Raw genomic sequence first — 19,578 nt, forward strand, 5'->3', positions numbered from 1 at the left:
TGTCAGGGGCGGGCACTACTGCTCACTCTGCTGCTCCTCCTAACCGGACAGATGGCGTGGAAGGTAGCCATAGGACTGTGCGGTCTTAATGTGGGTCTATTTTAAATTCAGTATCAGCCGCATTAAGCTCATGACTGAAAATTCAGCCAGCGCCACACACAGACACACTGAGTGGGCTCCAGCTCATGTGATAGCTGTGGATAAACACCAATGACGAGGCAGATTTGATTATTTTGACCAAATGTACTTGAACTAGGCTCTTATCATAAACAGTATATGATAAATACTACCACTGTGGTCTAAACTATTACAAAAGTGTTTATTTTTTTTTACATACATTCATCACAGAGGGTGAATTACAATAGATTTTGTTTGTCCTTTTTTTTTTGTCAAATCAAACATGGTGTCAAAACTACTTATACTGATTCAAACAAATGAGACTAAACTGCAGCATCTGCGTCAATGTGCATGTATCTGCAGCCAGAAAGAGATTACACTGATTAGGTCAGCTTGTTTAGTGGAAGTAACATTCACAAAAAAAAAAAAACATAACTGCTAAAAACAATCTGTTTTATCTGGTCATACTTTTCTGAAACGTTTACCATTTGTGTCACTTTCCTGAGACACCGTTTTCAAAATAAAGACCCTTTGCTGCGTCAGTTTTAGGTTTAGGTTTTGCCTTTTATTCTGAAGGCGGCCCTCCTGAACAGGAAGTGGTACTTTGACAGGTTTCCCGGTTTGACGCAGGTGAGCGCTTTACGTGCCTTGACGTCATGGAAGTAAAAACGCGGATCTTGTTTTCCTTCCTCCAGTTGTTGTACGTGGGCTTCCGGCTGGGAAGGAGCGATCCATGTAAGTAAACCCCCCCTTTTTTTTTTTCTTTTTTAATTGCGAGTCATTGTGGAAAAAAAAAAAACAGGATTTACGAATCAAAGCTGTGAAAGTAGGTTTGGGTTTAAGCTCCCTTTGATTCAGACAAAAATCAGAACACGCTGCAAGATTTACTCTACAGAGTTTAACTTTGTGTTACTTTCTGTTCTGACTTTCCAGTTTAAAGATGTGTTTACGAAACAGGTTAAGGTAGGAAAACAGGAACATAAAGATGGAAAAGAGGAGATTCATTTATGGTGTGAGACGAATTGTTTTGGAAAATTAGTCTAGTTAACTTTAGTGTCTTTGTGAGAGGACATATCTGAGTTTTTGGTGGATCTTTGCCAAGCTGGTGACTTCACACTTGGCACCTGACATAAGACATACTCACCAAACTAGCTGTCAAATGATCATTAAATCATGAAAACACTTTACAGCAGCTCTGGGTACAGTCTTGTCAACAGTTGGTCTAACCAATGCAGGACAGCTCTTTGTCATACAACACCCTCAGGAATCACACCTGATACATATTTTTTTTTGAGGAACTGTTTGTGAAAGCTCTTGTTCTCTTAAAGTTTCCTTCTACTGCATTGATGTTTCTCTAAAAGCTAAAACTAAACCTGCACCTTCTCTTTTTATTTCAGAGCCATGCACGGGCAAAAGCATTCTCTTTTTCAGAAAAAAAAAATAAAAAATCAAGCCTGTCTCTTTCCTCTTGGTGCAAATGGTGCAGTTCCTTTTTATGCGAAAAGGTTTTCACTTCCCTGTTTTCTAGAGCCACTTCCTCATGTTTAGCAGTTCCTAATGCGTGCTGTTACATTAGCAGAGCATAATCCAGTCCATTAGCTCACAGGGTACGAAACAAACATGAACAGACTTTAGTGTTGTAGACAGCTTCGCATTCGGCTTTAAATACTGAACTCTGATTCCTTGACAGTAACAGGAGACCAGGAGGAGAGATCTCTGCGTGTAGCTTTTGTAAGGAATGACATGGAGTCTTGAAGTGTTGGAGCAACGTGTGCAGACGAGCATATATTGGGGTAAGTAAATCAGCAGTAATAGGAGGCAAGATGCAGCAAGAGTGCAGTGGGTACAGTGGCAGCATTACACACTTTAAGAAACAAGAAACTAAGAGCAGCACATTAGGGTTGTAAGAGGAGTGGGCCTGAGCTGCGTTTGAATCCTGGTGGCCTAGTGTTTTGCTGCCGTTCTTCACGTTTGTGCTCTACATAGAAATGCAGGTGAAACTTTCAGAATACTCATTTATGGAGAAGAGCTTTCTTTATGAAGAGCAGTTTTCCTTGTAAACAGAAAAGTCATTTTGTTTCAGGGTTTTTCCAGGATTGTATGCGTTTTATTTTTATTTTTTTTAAACATGTTTTCATTATTGACAACCTAAACCGTTGCCACACTAATCAACGAGCGTTCTTGTTGTAATATTTTATTTCATAAAAAGGTATAACCGTTTTAGAGACTGGCCGCTGTTGACGGGTTCAGAGCGAAATATTCTGACAAGGACATTTTTATTTATTTATTTTTTTATATACAAGATAAAATCTTATCAAGCCCCATGCTTTGCATCAGTAATCTGGTTTATCACCTTCAAATCTCATGACATGTCCTTTAGCTTCATCTGTATTTTGTCTTGGGAGCTAATTAGCAAACATGCTAACTTGTGATAGTCAGCCTGGTAAGTATGCTGCCTTCAGATGTCAGTTTGAACGGCCTCCTGTTATAGTATCCACAACCTTGTAAGTGGATATGGTGATGTTTTCAGAAATAGTGGAGGTGATTGGTAAGGTAGCATATTGTAATTTACCTCACTAGCTTGCCATCCTGTTAGCCTCTGTGGCCTCCAGATGGCAACGGTTGCCTAGCAGCAGTTTTCTCACAACCAAAGGCTGCATTTTGTGTCCACGAACCCCCACATTGTGACCACGAGTTCCATTTAAAGGCAGCATTAGTACTTGTTCATGGTGTCTCTTTGTGAAGATGAATGAGTCCTTAGGGACGTCACTCAAACGTTTTCCTGAAGGTTTTGAAGGTCAGTGTGGTGAATCTGCCCCTTTGCCATCTTGGCTAATTCAAAACTGCGTCAAAAAGCATAATCCAGTCCATTCAGCACCCATCTGTGTACACTATTAGATACACATCTCAGGCATAACATTATGACCACTTTCCTAGTATTGTGTAGGTCTCCCTTGTGGTGACTCATCAGAGAATGGACATGGGCCTTCTGAGGGTGTCCTGTGGTGTCTGGCTGTTGTTAGTGGGGGCCTTTGAGGGGAGGAGCCTCTGGATCATCCCACAGATACTTGATCTGTTTGGGATCTAGTGAATTTGAAGGCCAGGTCAACACCTTGTGCTGTTCTTCATGTTTTTTCTTTAGTTGTTCCTAAAGCGTTTTTGTGTGTGTGTGTCTGTGTCAGGCTGCATCCTGCTGGGGATGGCTGCTGCCATCAAGGAGTGTCATTGCTATGGGGTGGGGGTGCCTGGTCTGGTCTAGGTGGGTGCTACATGTCTAAGTAACATCCACATGAATGAATGCCAGGTCCAAAAGTTTCCCAGCAGAACACTGGATGGTCACGAGATGGTCGATGTTAGTAACTTCTCCAGACGGTGGTCATAATGTTGTGGCTGATTGTTTAGTATACTCTCATCTTTTTCTTTAAGTAGCCACAGATCCCTGAGCTGGTGAGATGGAGGAAGCATACAGTGAGCTATACCAGCAGTTTCTTCGCCTGAGGTCACTTTGCTTGAAGCAGGCAGCTCTGTTGCATCAACTCACAGCGGCTCTGCAGAAACAAGGTCAGTGTATAAACTACATTCTCACAATGTTAAACAGTGTCCCAGTCTTTATGCCTTCAAACAACAGTTTTCTATCTGCAGGTGTGCCTGTTCCAAATGGAGAGTTGAGCAGTTTTATGTCGATTCCTGTCCAGTGCACCCAGGAAATCCCTGTGCATCTCCATGAACAGCCTCAACCGCTAACAGCTGAAACACAAAACCCTGCAGCGCAGTCTGGCATTGATCGCCTTTCCAGAAATGTGGGAACTGTCTCCGATTTCCTTTCTGAAGATATGTCCAAGCTCTGCGTGAATAAGCCCTGTCAGAGAACGGAGGATGTGAAGGTGGAGCAAAGAGCCCCATTCTTGGCCGCCATGGGCTCCCCGAGGTGCCACGGAGCATGTCCCTGTGAAGCAAAACATCCTGGACAAAGTCGTCCTGATGGACACGGGACTCATTACAGAGTAAGGGGACGTGCTTTCACTTTCACAGCTAATCCCAAAGCTGTACCCTGCCCTTTGTTTTGTTTTTCTCAGACTTCTTCCTCCCCTCTGTGTTTGTCTCAGATGCCAGTGACAGACAGACTCTCCCTGGGCGGTGACTTCTTCTGCCAGTCCAGCGGGGCGCTGATGTCGGACGTGGCGCTGCAGTCACATATTTGCGACTTCTGCCAGGCGGTTTTCCCCGGACACACGACCACGAGAGGAGAGTTCCTGCGACACCTCGACACCCACGTCACCTAGTCACCTGAACCTCTGGAAATCGACCTGTTCTGCAGATACTGATGCCGACTACTTGTATTTTTCTGTTGTTATTTTAACGGCTCGGTCCACCAACACAAGAGGAAAACATATTTTTGTCACACCCACCGGCGGCACCAGTGTCTAGCCATGGTCTTGTTTGGGTTTTGTGCTCTTTGCCGTAACCTATGGGGGTGGATACATTTTTAGTTTGTGTTGATCAGAGCCTTAAACAACAGCATCTATTTGCAGATTTAGTTTTTATTCAATTACTTTGTTCAATCTCTGACTATATCTGTGTTTATTATTGGGGCAAGTGCCAGTCAGAGTCCTGTAATTAATGTGTACGTTAATCATGGGTGAATTAAGACTAAAACTACCCACATACACACCTAAATATCACTGGAGTAGTTTTTTTTTGTTGTTGTTGAAAGCCTATGCTAGCATGAATTATTGTCCATTTAGTAAACTTTACAACCTGCAAGGAAAGCGGCGGCCCTGCTGATCCCCTTCAGATGTTTAAATGCGGCCGTAAGACGCAGACCTGTGAAAACACTCGCTGGTATGTAGCTAAAAATATAAAACTGTGAGAAGAGTAGTGGTTTATTTAATAAACAAGATAATGTTATGTCATGAACCGGCCTGCCATTCCGTCTTCTAATCGGACGCTATTGCTGCTCCTAAGTAACGAGGACAAAAATCGTCCTCCTCTGCGTTTATTTGGGGTTTATTCGGTTTATGGTGCCGGCTAAGGAGAGTAAGAAGTGTTGCTTTTATTGGTTAGGAAATGGTTGAAGTGTGAGCTGCTAAATTGATTAAAACCACGGGGGTCAAACATATGGCCCGCGGGCCAAATGTGGCTCTTTCAGAGGGTCTAATCTGGGCCGCAGCATGAATTTGCAGCATGATTATTCCTAATTTGTGCACTGTTTTAGTCAGAGAAGTGGACAGAACACAACACTGAGACCCAGGACTAAACAGCAGACAGTAATGTGCTCAAATTGCACTTATTTTTTCATTAAGAAATTACATTTTCTTTTAAAGGATGGTTTGTCAAATGTAAACATTATCCTAATTTACTTCTTTGCTCTAAAACAAAAGGAAAAACTGGTCCGGCCCGTTTAAGATCAAATTGTGTTGTATGTGGCCCATGAACTAAAATGAGTTTGACACCCCTGGATGTTGTTCTTCTTAATACCCGCATCTAATAAAGATCATCTTCACTAGGGACAGAAATATATTATTAGTGAGCATAACTGCGTATTAAGTATTCAGATCATGGTGGTATGGATCTTGATTGCTACCTATATGTCTGCTTTAATTATGGCACCACATAAACGATTCTTTTCATGCTCAGACAGGCAGAAAATAATAATAAGCTATAATTCTTAAGGTATTATTATTGAAAACTTTTCCCCGTGTGGTTTTGCAGGCAGGCATCCCTAAACCTTGCGCGCAGTCGCAACATTTGCTTGTATAGCGGAGAATTTTAAACACTCACCTTGATGATCCTAAAAGTATTTAAAAGATCTGAATGCAGACAATATGACTTCCTACTTTCATTACTTTTAATAGTCGGTCTGCGGTTTGTCGTCAGATCAGCTGTCTGCTGCTGTTACCGAGAGTTGAGAGCCAGGTCTAAGAATAGACTCCGAGACTTAACTCCCTAATTAGTGGTGCAGACAGCTGATTGACGATGTGGCAGCTCCCTTTATCTGTTGCCACATAGACTGTTGCTCTCATAATCACAATAATAAGAATAATAAAAAAAAAAAACAGCTCGAATATAATTGCTCCTGTGAAACCAAAAGCATTTTTACATAAACATCACAGCAAAAGCTTAGCATGTTTCTTTAGAATTGTTACAGTAGAAGTGTAATACACCGATCAGGCATAACATTATGACCACCTTATATTGTGTAGGTCTCCCTTGTGATAGTTGTGACTCATCAGAGAATGGACATGGGCCTTCTGAGGGTGTCCTGTGGTGTCTGGTAACAGAATGTTGTTAGTGGGGGCCTTTGGGTCCTATGGGTTGAGGTGAGGGGCCTCATCATGTGGATCATCCCACAGATACTTGATCAGTTTGGGATCTAGTGAATTTGGAGGCCAGGTCAACACCTTGTGCTGTTCTTCATGTTTTTTTTTTTAGTTGTTCCTAAAGCGTTTTTGTATGTGTGTCTGTGTCAGGCTGCATCCTGCTGGGGATGGTTGCTGCCATCAAGGAGTGTCATTGCTATGGGGTGGAGGGGGGCGTCTGGTCTGGTCTAGGTGGGTGGTACATCCACACGAATGAATGCCAGGTCCAAAAGTGGACAGAAATATAAAATTGAATTGCCACAAGATGGTCAATGTTATGTACTTCTCCTGTCAGTGGTTTTAATGTTGTGGCTGATCAGTGTATGAAGACAAACCTTAGTCTGTTTTGCCGGTGTCGCTCACACAGAACCCGCTGTAAAACAAACCAACAATCCACTGATGGCTTTGGGAACCTGGAGCTGATTAAATTGGGGTTGCCCGAGGTCTACTTTGCGCGCCTGCGTGTTCTCTGCCGCCTGAAAATCGTTCCACGTGCATGAGCGCTGATGACATCACTGGCACAGGTGAGTCATGCCAGTGCAGAGGCTCGATGAGGAGCGTCAGTGCAACCAGCAAGACGACAGCAGAGGTGTTGCTGACTGTGTGACGCAGCTCCTGCAGCCTCTTCCACACATCAGAGCTGCCAAGAACCAGAAGATGAAAAAAAGAAAAGAGGATTCTTTGTGGAAAACAATGAAACATTCTGCAGCTTTAGTCAGTAAAATAACATTTATTGAGATGTAACAAAATAAATAATCTGTTTCGCAACATATAATAAACTGAGGAGGTTAGTAATCACTCCAGAGACAGGCAGGTGTAACTGATGCACAGCAGGCTATACCTCACTGACGTATTCAACATGAGTCGTCTGATTACATTTGCACACTTCAATGTTTTTACCAAATTTTGTCACTGGCAGCTTCAGGAAATATTTCTATTTCAGCCGATGTAACATACAGGAGCTGCTGTATCAAAAAATCAAAGCACCATGAGATGTATTTCCATAAACTTCCCGCGTTTCTGTTCATTTTTCTAAAACGTAAGATTCACTTTGTTAATCTAAGACTACACAAACATCATCCCAAAGACCCGCCTGTAAGTTTCCTGTATTCATAAAAAATACACCACCATTGACAATCTACAGTAATCAACGAACGTTTAGCTTAGATTTCAGGTTTCTCGAAGGCTGTACATTTGTGCCTTTAGTGCACAACATTAAAACTCATTAGGCTGAGCTCAAAGCGTCCTGAAGTGTCCTCTGATTTCACTGCACATCTTAGAAAAGGTGCTCCAGGTAACAATTTCCACAAAATTACAGATGCCGTTTGTGCAACAAAGAGATGTGATGGACGACGAAGGCCCGCGGCTTTCCATCTCGTAGGGCCCCAGCCTCTTCGGATGTGACGGTGGATTACACGATGCAGCGAAAGACAAAAAGGCCCGTGACCCCGAGGGTTGTGTGCATGCTCCCATAAATCTACGATCGACACACTTATAAAAAAGGTTGACTGACTACCAGAACATCCATTTGTTTCCTGAGGAGCTTCAGAGGACGTAATGATGCTGTTCTTAAAAGTGTTGGTTTAAGTCCTTCTACTAAAAAAACAAACAAAACAAACATTTCCTCTACATCACTAACATGTGCTGCACGGCGAGGAGGAACGTAGTCGTTTTCCAAAGTTGCAGTGCCCCCTGCTGTGTTGAGCCAGGTTCATCTGAAAGCAGGTGGCACATCCTCATTAAATAATAACTCAGGCCTTTCCTGATAAAAATCCACATATTATCCTTTCCTCCGTTAGTTTAAAAGTCAAAAAAAGTGTCTTTCCTTGCTTATTTCCTGAATATTAAAATCAAAACATGTTGTTGTTCATTCTCAACTCAAGGGTTTAGAAGTCACCGCAGGTTTGTGGTATCAGTCGCTGGAAAGTTCTCGCATGTACTGCACGGGTTTTGTCAGTATGAGTCTCTTTTCCAGTGAAGTTCATGAGTTCCCTGGTAACCCCTCTCAGGGTTTCATTTCCCCCGGTGGTTGGAGTCGTCTTTGGTGACACAGGGGCTACTGCTTCTGCACGCCGTCACCGAGCTCTGCCTCTCCGGTTTAACGTCATGGTCTGTGGGGAGACGTACAATTTAAGACGAGGGCCGACACCAAAACGAACTAAGGAACAAATACTTGTAAGAAAAGGAAAAGGGAAGCGCAGAAGGCGCAACTAGCATTAGAAGTTGCATTAGAGTAGCATTAGAGTTGTGTGAGCGGAGGTAGACGTCTGCAAGAGTTTGAAATCTGTTGGATCTGTTATATGTTTAAAGCTGTTAAAGCAAAAATGTTGGTACGTCAGCAAACGGTTACCTCGCTGTGATGCTGGGAAAACTATTACACAGTGTAACCGGGACGCAGCTAACGTTTTAAGACCTTTGAATAATAGTTTCAGCAAGAACCCCTCCCACATGGAGTGGAGTCATCGGGGTTCGTATGACCAACCCAAGCTGTTGAATAACCAAATGTCTCCAGCTGCCGCAGCAGAGTTTAATGTCATTTCGTTTGGCTGCTGATAAGGCGGCGATGAAGTCAGCGAGTAAAGTGAGCAAGAGGGAAAATACACAAAATATTGATGGAAAGAGGCGCATCAGTGTCTGAGGTCTAAACGCGACCAAGGGTGTTTTGTTTTGTGATCATGAGTCAAACAAAAAAATCAAATAAAAAAACGACTCATGTATTTGTTGTTAATTTATTGGCTCATTTAAAATCCCTCTGTGTCCCTGTGTCCTAGCAGCACGTTGCAGTGTAATCACATGTGAATGATGCTATCTGAAGTATGTTAAAATGTGAGCTAATATCCTGGCTAAAGATAAAGAGATGACGGTGGAGGAACGGCGGTGACGTCGACAGGAAGTGAGAGATGAATGGATGAGAGAGATAAAGTTTAAAAAACAAAAACATGACAAAGTGAAGGAGATCGACGCCAGAGATGAAACATATGTCTTTTCTTCTTCTTCTTGTTTTTTTTTTTTTTTTTATTTCCGCAGTCCTTTTGGTAGAGGGAGAAGCTGCATAAAAAAGACTGTGCCATTTCCCTGCCCACAGGTTTTATTTTTGTACACTGTCGCTTGGTGAGTCAATGCAACGCCCCTCCAATTACCTCCCACTCCTTCGCCCCCACGCCCCATCCATCCCGCCCTTCAGCCCACGCGCCTAACACACTCTGACGTCAGTCGCTGCTGAGAGGAGGGGAGGGGGGGGGGGTCCGATTCTGCCGCCCACAGAGTACTTCCTACCCCCCCCTCCCTTCCCCTTCCCCTCCCCTCCTCCCCTCCCCTCCCCGCCCCCTCATGTCTTTGCTGGCTTCCTTCTCCTCGCTTCATCTCTCCGACCGGCGATTGCAGCCCAGAACTTGCCTCTTTCTTTTTTCTTTTTTTTTTCTGTGAGAAGCTGTGATGTATCAGGAAAATAAAAAAATAAAAAAAGCTCCAGTAACAGGGTATTAAAGAAGCGCTATAACAGTGTAACACCCCCCCTCCCCTCCTCCTCCTCCTCATCTCTCTCCTCCACCCTCCTTCTCTCACTCTTTTCCTCTCTACATAACGCTCTCCACCTCCTTCTGTTTCCCCTTCCATCTTCTATCTTGTCTAATTTACAGTCTGGTGAAGTTCAGCTGCGCACTGGTGGGAGGCGTCACCTCAGAGAGATTGTGACTCACGAGGGTTCAAACTGCAGCGCTATAAACGATTCATTGTTGGGAGAGAGGCTAGGGAGTCTCTGTCTGTCATCTTCAATTCAACCCCAACATCATCTCCCCCGTTTTGATTCTCTGTCCACCCCCAACTTCAGGCAAGTAGTTTGACATGTTGGAAAATGTGCTTATTTCACTTTCCCGAAGTGACATACGGGAAAATACGGATGCCGTTGTCATGTCTCGATGAAACATATGAATGAATATGACTAAACAAATGAGATGAGACACGTTTCCCGTCTCTGAACTTATCTAAACATCATATTCGCCACGCAGGCCTGAGTATGAGTCTACCTCCCTAGCTCAGAATTGGACAAGCGCCACGGTATACACTTTTTATTTTGTGTCAGTTACATATAACTCGTATGTCGCTATTTGAAAAGTCACCTGTGGAGTGAGCTCCTTCTGACCCCACGCTGAGCTTCCCCGCCCGATCATGCGACACCATCCGAGCCAGTCGCAGCCCTTCGTCCATCAGAGTTTGCTGTATGAGATGGCGGCTCCAGCTGGCGGGGTTGGAGGCGTCGGCGTGGGGACGCGGGGACGGAGACTGGTTGCACTGTGAGCCGATGTCTAACAGGACAAGACAGATCCAGGTTTTAGCGTCGTCTCGGGAAACCTTATTTGACATCCGGTGTGAAGATTTTTACCGTGCGATCCGCTGTCCACGCTCTCCGCGGACAAGCTGTCGTCGTCTCCCCTGTGGGGCAGGCCCTCGCATCCCTCCACCCCGAGAAGTGAAGGCACACTCTCCGACACGTTGACCTGAAACACAAGAGACAAAGGAAGCGTGCTGTCGATGAGCTCAGTGCTGCTGAATGAAAGATGAGTGATAGGTGAGATTTATTCACTGGTGGCTGCAGCTCTGAAGGCTCACCTCAAGTCTCGGTCTCTTTTGGGACAGTATGATGTTCTCATCTGCATTTGTCCTGCAGGAAGGAAATAGTTGAGCCAACCGGAAGTTTTTGTATTTAAACAAAAATAATAATAAAAAAAAATCAAAGTGCGGGACCTTATGTTATTGAGAATCTTCAGAGAAAGCTACTAAACAGATGTCATACTCTCACAGTAGACAAGGAACTTCATCTGAAACCTGGCTAATTTGACTAATTTACTCTAAACCTACATGTTTACTGGAAGGGACTTGAAGTAAATATGAAATAAGAATGTTATCTGAATGTCTCAATCAAGACATTATAGATCGGGGACATTCGAGATACCATTCAAGCCTAAGACATTATGATATTTCTGCCTGTGTGCACGTCAACGAATAGGGAGTGTGTTTGTGTATTCCTTTGTGGCTCCAAAGCTAGCTCCTTAAACTAACACTACAGAGGTTGGAATTTAATTCCCACTGTGATCCTAACCCTGTTCATTCTGAAAATGAATCGACTGGTGGGCAGATGACTCATATAAACCACCTGGTATGTGTGGAATGCAAGCTATTATCATTCACATTTATTTCACGTGACACTACCCTCTCTGTAGTGATTGCTCTGGAGGACACGGGTTTTTTAATTTATCTGTTGTGGACGTTTCAAACGACACTCCCGACTCTCTGTAAGAGTTCCTAATTCTTTCTTTCCTGACACAGAGGCACAAGTAAGGACACAGCAGGTGTGAGTTGTGTCGGTCAGTGCTTGCTGCCCTTACCTTGCATGCTTCAGCGTGGAGGTGTAGGCACATTTTCTCGCCACCTGCCGAGCCAAAGAAAAGAGCTCCACCCGTCTCAGCAGGAGGGCATTGTCGCGCATGCAGAACTGGGCTGCCGCTTCATTGATGATTAACTGAGGAGAAAAACAACAAATGAAGGAGCGATAGACGCGTTGAAACCTGACTTCCTGGCAAGAAACTGTGAGAAATGTTTCGTACACTAAGTTCTGGATTAGATCACTGTAAGTATCAGTGTCTTTGATGCTTTTACCTCATGATGTGTGAGCTGCTTGCCTTCTCTCCTCTTGGAGTCAAAGCGTCCATAAATGAGACTGTATTTGCGGATCTCCTCTTCCTTGTTAACATCCTGGGCCCCCATTCTGAAGATGTGCCCCACAGTCTTTGCCATCTTCTTGTTCATCCTCAGCAGGGTCTTCACCTCTGCAGGGTCTGACCTGGGCAGGGTCCTGAGGAGCCTGTCCACGCTCTCCACCACCGCCTTCGCCGTCTCCCCGTCCAGCTGCCCTCCGGGCCAGGCCGACAGGGTAGCCGGGGTAAATGATGCAGAGGGGCTCGGGGACGTGGAGGGACCGGGAGGACCTGTCGACAGCAGAGGTGGGCTGTGCGACTCCTCTTCTATTCCAGAAGCCAAAGTGGAGTTTCCGTCGGGGTCTGGGCTGAGCCAGTGCGGGTCCATGGGCGACAGTTTTTCCCTATAGTGTGTGTCTGGTGGCTGTGGAGAGGCCTGGGAGCAGGGGCTCCTTGGACTCCCGCTGTGCATCGGGGTAAGGCACGCCCGATCATCTCTTTCACACGGCGACCCTGGCTGCCCATTACTCACAGACTTTCTGGGCCCGCCAGCTGAACCACTTGTGCCCGTCCCGTCAACTTTAAACAGCGGTATGCCCCCGAGAGGCACGTTAGCGACTGGCTGGCTGAAAAGGGCAGGGTTTGCCGCCCAGTCTCGGAGGGCCTTTTGCAGCCTACGCACATGCAGTGGCTTGGTGGCCATGCCAACTAGTGCCATGATCTCCAGAAACTCCTCCTCCGCTGCCTCGCAGAGCTGCTGGACGTCGTCCCCACCCTGCTGGATAAAGGTTTCATAATAGGCCAGCAGGTTGGCCCGCTGCAGCACCCGATAGAGCTGCAACTCCCCAAGTGTGCGTGGCAGAGACATGGCACACAGCACTGGAAAGTTTAGGCAGGAGAAAGGAAACACATGAACCTGCAGGTAGAGAAATCCTGAACCAGTTATTTATTTCAGTTAAAGACTTTATCATCTGGACCACACGTAGTATACATGTCTCCAAAAGTCTTAATAAAGAGTTGATAAAAACAAGCCAATAGCTCATAGAAAGTTTATGCATGCTTTGGAGCAGAACATGTTCCTCTATACACAAACACATTCGTTTCACAAAAGACCTTACATGACTAAACGGTTGAACAGTAGTATATAAGTCATTCTTACCTTCTTCAGGTCAGGTAGACTGGTGTGTAGAAAGGGAACCAGCGTATTTACGCAAAGGTATCTCTCCAAACACCGATGTCTGGGGTCGGTCTTCTCGGAGTGAAACTGATAAAGAAATAAAATTTTAAAAAGAATTTACTCGATCACTCAGACAGAACCACGTTTCATCCTAACTACACTAAAACACTCGGATTACTCGCTGGAGTTCAAATAAAACCATCGACTGGAGGCAACTATTCCCTAGCCAGATGTTAGAGGAGCACACCATGCTCAGAGACGCATCGCGGTCCTGATCCTATTCGTTTCTTACCCTCTTGCCTATTGCCGACAGCTTCCCCGTCGCAGATTGGCGTAGTAAATCCCCTTTGCGTATCGTACCTCGTCTGAAATCACTGGCAGAAATCCTCCTCCGGCGCACCGTATTGGTTGCTGGCTGCCTTTTTGCTGTCTGTGTGGGCTGGAGAATGACGGGGGCGGACTGCAGCACGCCATCTGACCGAAAAAGAGCCTTCCTCTCCCGGTAGAGAGGCGGCTTTCAAATTGGGGATGTGGGTGGTGGTGGTGGGGGCTTGAAATTAACCCTCTGCGTCTTCAAGATTATTCCTTTATGCAGAGGCTTTAGGGGGGTTCCCAGAGTTTCACCATGTCAAAGACCCCCCGTACAAGACGTCAGCACAAAATATTTAGAGAAGGGTGAGCAGATGTGAATTTTACTGGGTTTTTATCTCCATTTAAGTGGGAGTTAGTTGGCCTTAAATGATTTTGAGAACATGCTACAGGTGTTTAAAATGCCAGTATTGACGTTATATGTAAAAGAGACACGTCACGCTTTAATGTCAATAAATCACTAATTATCAGCTTTTTTTTTTTTACTTACTTTCTATTGCCTGTGTCATGCTGGGTGACTTCATAGTATTTACTGTGTGCCTATTGTGTAGTTTTAAGTGTGTCAAGCTAGATTTCCGGTTTAAGAACAACAAAACACAATAAAATCACTCCTCAATATCATACTAAATATAAATTATTCCAACCGCCTACTGTTGTTTATCAAGATATTTGCAGTTTTATTTACTTGTATGCCACAATACTACACTACCAAAAACATAAGGCGCATAATATAGAGTGCTTGGGAATATATACTAGTTTTATCATAATAGAATTAGACTCGTCTGACGGGATATCATTGAGATTTACATATATATATATATGTATATATATATATAAAAAGACAGTTTGTCTGAAATAAAATTTAAAAAATAATGTCAGTGTGTGTTGAATTTATTAAAAATGAACAATATTTAAAAGTTGGTTTTAAATTGTCACCTCCCTCTCTGTGACGTTAGATGGCAGTAGTGCTCTTCTCTTGTTTGCTAACATCCGGGAAACGGCGAAGAAGAAGTTGGAGGAGGAAGAAGAAGAAATTGGAAGAAAGTGGGGGGATAAGGGAGCGAAGAAGAAGAAGAAGAAGAAGAAGAAGAAGAAGAAGTGGCTAAAAAAAACAACACGGGCACTTGGATGTCTGTTAACAAACAAGGTTACACAATTATCTGAGAGGTATATATGACATCTAGTTTGTTTGAATGCAAAACGCAACATGATTTCGGTGTCTTGCTGGACTCGTCCGGTGTCCAAAACATGTCTTAGCGTACTCGTCAAAAGCCCCAAAGGAAGGGGAACCAGCCGTTAATATTAGCCAGCCCAGCTCGTCACTGTTTATTAGCTAACGGTCGTCTGCTGCTAGCTAAAGGCGTCAGTAGTCACTTGCTGTGTCGTCGTTTTACCTTCGTTTGAGACCTAATTTAGTCGAAATACTGCCAGGTTAGCCAGCAAGGGGTAAGCTAATTTTAGCCCATATAGCGTATGTCTGTCATCCTGCTTGGCTGCTTCCTCATGCTAACACCCCGACTGCCTGCTAACATTAGCCGCCGTTATAACATCTGGTGCTTTTATTATCACTGTCCATTAACATACGGCTGTCAGACCGGTCAGACCATCGTCATAGCTGTTTGTCGCTTTTTTTAAAAAACGTTTTAAAATGTGAAGCGTGTTTGCTTGTCTCGCCTCAGATCTTAGCACGCACTGTGCTATTATCTGGCTCAATTTACAAAGTACATAGCAGTGGTAATTTAATATAATCTGTGTTGCATATTTGCACATGTACGTGTTAAAGCAAGCTTTGGTGTCCTTTTTAATTACGCACCTCTACACCGACTGGACTTATGAACTCGTGGAGCAACCTTTAATGGAAGTTAACCATTAATGAATGGCGTCCGCATGCGTGTCTTTAGTTCTAGGAAAAGTTTATTCAAATCCCTGCTGGTAATCCGTCAACTCTGGTGATCAGCAGTGGTAGGAGCATTGTTAAAGTCAAATCATTATTAGTTTTTTTTTATGTTTTATTTTGTAGTGTTGTAAAAGTTCTTGTCATAATTTCTAAAAACTCAAAAGTGACGTGTTCTGATGTCAAAAAACCAAAGATATTAAGTTTGAGCAGAGACAAGAGGCTTTTATCAAAAGTGTTCCTGATTTCACATTTGATCTAGTTGACTCGTAAAGTAATTGCACAATAGTTACAGCTATGTTTTTAACTGTTTAAGGACATATGCTAACATGTGTTATTTTATATTCTGATATCCATGTATACACTGTGATACAGTACAGTTGAGAAATAGTTTTACAGATTAAATAACCTAATGAATGAAATGTCTGATCACAGTACTAGCCTGGTCTAATGCAACTTGGAGCACAGTTAATAGATTAGCTACAGAGTTGTTGATGTATACTTATCTGTTGTTTTTTTTTTCAGGTTGTCCGGTGCATCATGTAAGCTGTGGAAAAAGCCTTTTGATGCCTACAACTAGCTGCTGATATGGTGGACCCGAGCCCGAACCGATCTCCCCAGTCTCATTTTTCTATGAGAGTCTGGGGAAAATGTGTCCACAGATTATGGATTTAGAAAAGCTGTCATCCGTGATATACCAACTTTACAGGTTTGTAAGTTGAACAGCTGGAAGGAACATGGAGAGAGAAGCGGCCGAGAAGGAGATGGATGTCGCTGACGCTGATGAGGAGACTCCTGGTGGTTTCGCTGCCTCAGTGACCACTTCAAGCCAGTGGGAGTCCAGAGAGACTGACGACGACGACGACGACGATGATGATGATGATGATGATGATGAATGCGAGCAGGAGGATGAAACAACTTATCGCTCATCTCAGGAAATCCCGAACCCAGCCGCGCCGCAAGATTCTGGGATTGGTGAGGCAGATTACTGTGGATCTGCAGAGGCCAAAGACGTTACAGAAGATGTTTCAGATGGGCTCGAGCACGACGAGGCTGGTGATCATGAGGATTCCCAGGTTATAGATCAAGAGGAGGATGAAGCTGCCAAGGAGCAGCATATGAATGGGGAGTCTGGCTGGAGGAATGTGGGAAGTGGAAAGAGGTGTAAACTGAGGAGCGGCGGATCCGTTTTGGAGCAGAGCGGCCGGAATGCTTTTTCATCCTTTCAAAAAAATGTCATGTCGAGTGGCGGTCGGCACAAACCGACACGCAGACGCAACCACCACCATCAGGCAAACCGGGGCCGCAGGAGGACAGGCAACCAGCTTGTCTTGGCGTTCAGGGAGATGCTGTCGGAGTCTGTGAGCCTCTGGTGCATCTCTTGCATCCACATGATGATTGAAATTATTGTCACATTAACTCACAATTGCGGAGTTGGAGTGGAGACGGGAGTTGTGAAACTTTACAATGTTGTGCAGCAGCTCCTGGTAAAGATCACTGACATACCCGGAATGAAGGCAGATGCTAGTCGGATTCTGAAATGGACAAAATGCACAGGAGCAGACCTCCTGGACAAAACTGTTAGGTCATTGAAGTGGATAAAGACAGTTGCCTTATCTTGTTTCAGAATTATCTGTGCATTTGTTATTCTCGGTTCCCAGTGGGCGAAGGGTTTGATGGTTCGCGTTGGTGGCGAGAGGGGGAAACGCTATTGGACAGCTTTTCAGGATTCACGGTTTTGGAAGAGGGTGGTGTCCTTGCTAGAAAGAGTCCGAGGACTGTTCAAGAGGCGTGGTCATGCACCGCCATCCATGCCCGAGTCACCAGGCAGAGCAGGGAAATGTGAGCCAGGACAGGAGCTGGAGAGACTACTGGCGTTGGCTGAGATACCAGAGGAGGAGCTTGACCCCTTCACAGTGCTCGGTGTGGAGGTGCACGCCACTGAGACCGAGCTAAAGAAGGCCTACAGACATCTAGCCGTCCAGGTGTGTGAGAGAGTCAGAAGTGCTGCGTACTTAAATTTCACCATCGGATGCCTGCAGTAATGACTAATAGTTTTTCATGTTTACTCATGGAACCTTTTCCTCTGTCCGCTCTCTTTCAGGTCCATCCAGACAAGAATAAACACCCACGGGCTGGAGAGGCGTTCAAAGTACTAAGGGCTGCCTGGGATATTGTCAGTAACCCAGAGACACGACGAGAGTATGAGTTGTGAGTACACAGAAAATGTGATAAAAGCACAATTATTTAGTGGCTTGTTTTGAACCTTTTGTCAGCTAGTGAAGTAATCAATCACTATTCTACTGAAGTCCTGAACAAACACTCTGAGCTCTTTCAATATTCATAATGTCAACAGAATCCATTCATGCATAATTCGACGTAATAGTGAAAAGGTCTGATGTTGACCTTTGTTAACGGAGATAGGATGATACGTTGATAAAGTTATTTCCTGTTATTATAACTAATCTGTATTGTCATCATGCAGGAAGCGCATGGCAGCGACTGAGCTGTCAAAGTCCATGAACGAGTTTCTCACTAAGCTGCAGGATGACCTGAAGGAAGCCATGAACACCATGATGTGTACCAAGTGTGAAGGCAAGCACAAGTACGTCGCTACACACCCATCGTCGTCGTCGTCGTCAAACGTCTCTATCCGTCCCATTTCCTCAGTGTATAGTTTTTTTGTGTAGTAGATTTTTTTCATCACGGCCGTGTTTTCTTTGTGACCCGTGCGTCTGTGCGCAGGCGGTTCGAGATGGATCGTGAACCTGCCGAGGCCCGGTTCTGTGCTGAGTGCAGCCGTTACCATAGTGCTGAGGAGGGGGACCTGTGGGCCGAGTCCAGCATGTTGGGCCTACGCATCACGTACTTTGCCTGTATGGATGGAAAGGTGTATGATATCACAGGTGAACATCGGCTTTCATTTACAGATCGTCTGCTCACATGTTAATGAGTAGTGGTGGTTTGCATGAGCTCATTCATTATCAGCATCTGTCCCTCTTAATGCGTCAGGTTGGAGAAAAGTGGTTTTTGGTTCTCATCATGCGACCCTGTCTTGTTTCAGAGTGGGCAGGTTGCCAAAGAATAGGCATTTCTCCTGACACACACCGTGTACCGTATCACATCTCCTTTGGGTCAAAGAACAACAGCAACGCCGCACGACACAGGTACGTCTGCTTCTCGGTGAAGGTTTGGACACAGTATGGACATAAATATGTTGTTGTGGACAACAGAAGTTTTCTTATTATAGATTTTGGGTTATTGTTGTGGGTGTATATATGTATATATCTGGTGCATTTACCATTGAAGAAAACACAGATGAAACCTTAAGTTTCCTTTTGGCGATTTAAAATTGAGACCATAATTTAAGGAGAAAACATATGTATTAATAAGGGTATGTTATATATTTTACTAGCTGTGTGATATAGGAGGAGCTCCCCCTTGTGTATTGTTGGATTAATGATATTAATGAAAAATAAACTAATACAGTGTATGTTTTTTATTAGGGTGTATAGAACTTTAAATTTAAATAGACAACCATACCTAGCCCTGTTTTTTTGTTCTCATATCCTGCTGCCACATAAGTTTCTTTAAAGAGAAAAGAGCACCAACTCTGAACTTTCGGACCTTCGTTTCAGGACGCCCTCGGAGCACGCCCCAGGTCCGACCAACCCCGCCGACTTGCAGGACTTCTTCAACCGAATCTTCAAGGGAGCACCACCTAACGACATGGCTGCCAACGGAAGCTTCTTCCCCTCAGGTCCGCCTCCTCATCACCCACCTGGTGCTGGAGCACCTCCGTTCTCCCCTCCTCCAGGCCCGACAAGTTTCTTCATGCCGGGAGGTCACCGTCCAGAGCCCAGCGAGACGTTTGCTGAAAGTGGCAAACCCCCCAGAAGAAGAAAGAAGGTCCGCAAACCCTTCCAGAGGTGAAGCTTGTTGACTTGGTAGTGTTATCGAAATAGCAAC

The 19,578-nt window shown here is 44.5% G+C and overlaps 3 protein-coding genes across 5 annotated transcripts; 2 read left to right on the forward strand and 1 right to left on the reverse strand.

Annotated features, from left to right (window-relative positions):
* The first annotated feature begins 819 nt into the window (after window positions 1–819).
* Window positions 820–5,549, forward strand: LOC311487358 (uncharacterized protein). 3 transcript variants are annotated; one of them, XM_084543611.1, is made up of 5 exons: window positions 820–852; window positions 1,808–1,910; window positions 3,547–3,678; window positions 3,760–4,121; window positions 4,224–5,549. In XM_084543611.1, exons 3-5 carry the CDS (start codon window positions 3,570–3,572, stop codon window positions 4,398–4,400), a joined length of 648 nt encoding a protein of 215 aa, XP_084399737.1. In that variant the 5' UTR covers window positions 820–852; window positions 1,808–1,910; window positions 3,547–3,569; the 3' UTR covers window positions 4,401–5,549. The 3 variants fall into 3 exon arrangements, with proteins under 3 accessions (XP_084399737.1, XP_084399739.1, XP_084399738.1); XM_084543613.1 differs by having other exon boundaries at window positions 821–852; window positions 3,544–3,678; XM_084543612.1 differs by lacking the exon at window positions 820–852 and having other exon boundaries at window positions 1,571–1,910.
* Window positions 5,550–7,031: 1,482 nt separating this feature from the next.
* nab2 (NGFI-A binding protein 2 (EGR1 binding protein 2)) lies at window positions 7,032–13,044 on the reverse strand. Its single transcript, XM_084543212.1, has 6 exons — window positions 12,132–13,044; window positions 11,861–11,994; window positions 11,085–11,136; window positions 10,858–10,972; window positions 10,595–10,780; window positions 7,032–8,587 (listed from the first exon to the last, which is right to left on the reverse strand). The coding sequence occupies exons 1-6, from the start codon at window positions 13,035–13,037 to the stop codon at window positions 8,490–8,492; spliced, it is 1,491 nt and encodes a 496-aa protein (XP_084399338.1). The 5' UTR covers window positions 13,038–13,044; the 3' UTR covers window positions 7,032–8,489.
* Window positions 13,045–14,684: 1,640 nt separating this feature from the next.
* dnajc14 (DnaJ (Hsp40) homolog, subfamily C, member 14) lies at window positions 14,685–19,551 on the forward strand. The gene is made up of 7 exons (XM_084543140.1): window positions 14,685–14,882; window positions 16,135–17,594; window positions 17,714–17,820; window positions 18,095–18,214; window positions 18,355–18,515; window positions 18,674–18,776; window positions 19,248–19,551. Exons 2-7 carry the CDS (start codon window positions 16,347–16,349, stop codon window positions 19,540–19,542), a joined length of 2,034 nt encoding a protein of 677 aa, XP_084399266.1. The 5' UTR covers window positions 14,685–14,882; window positions 16,135–16,346; the 3' UTR covers window positions 19,543–19,551.
* The last annotated feature ends 27 nt before the right edge of the window (window positions 19,552–19,578 follow it).

Source organism: Chelon labrosus, assembly GCF_963514085.1.
Source record: "Chelon labrosus genome assembly, chromosome: 4".
Taxonomy (NCBI): Eukaryota; Metazoa; Chordata; class Actinopteri; order Mugiliformes; family Mugilidae; genus Chelon; species Chelon labrosus.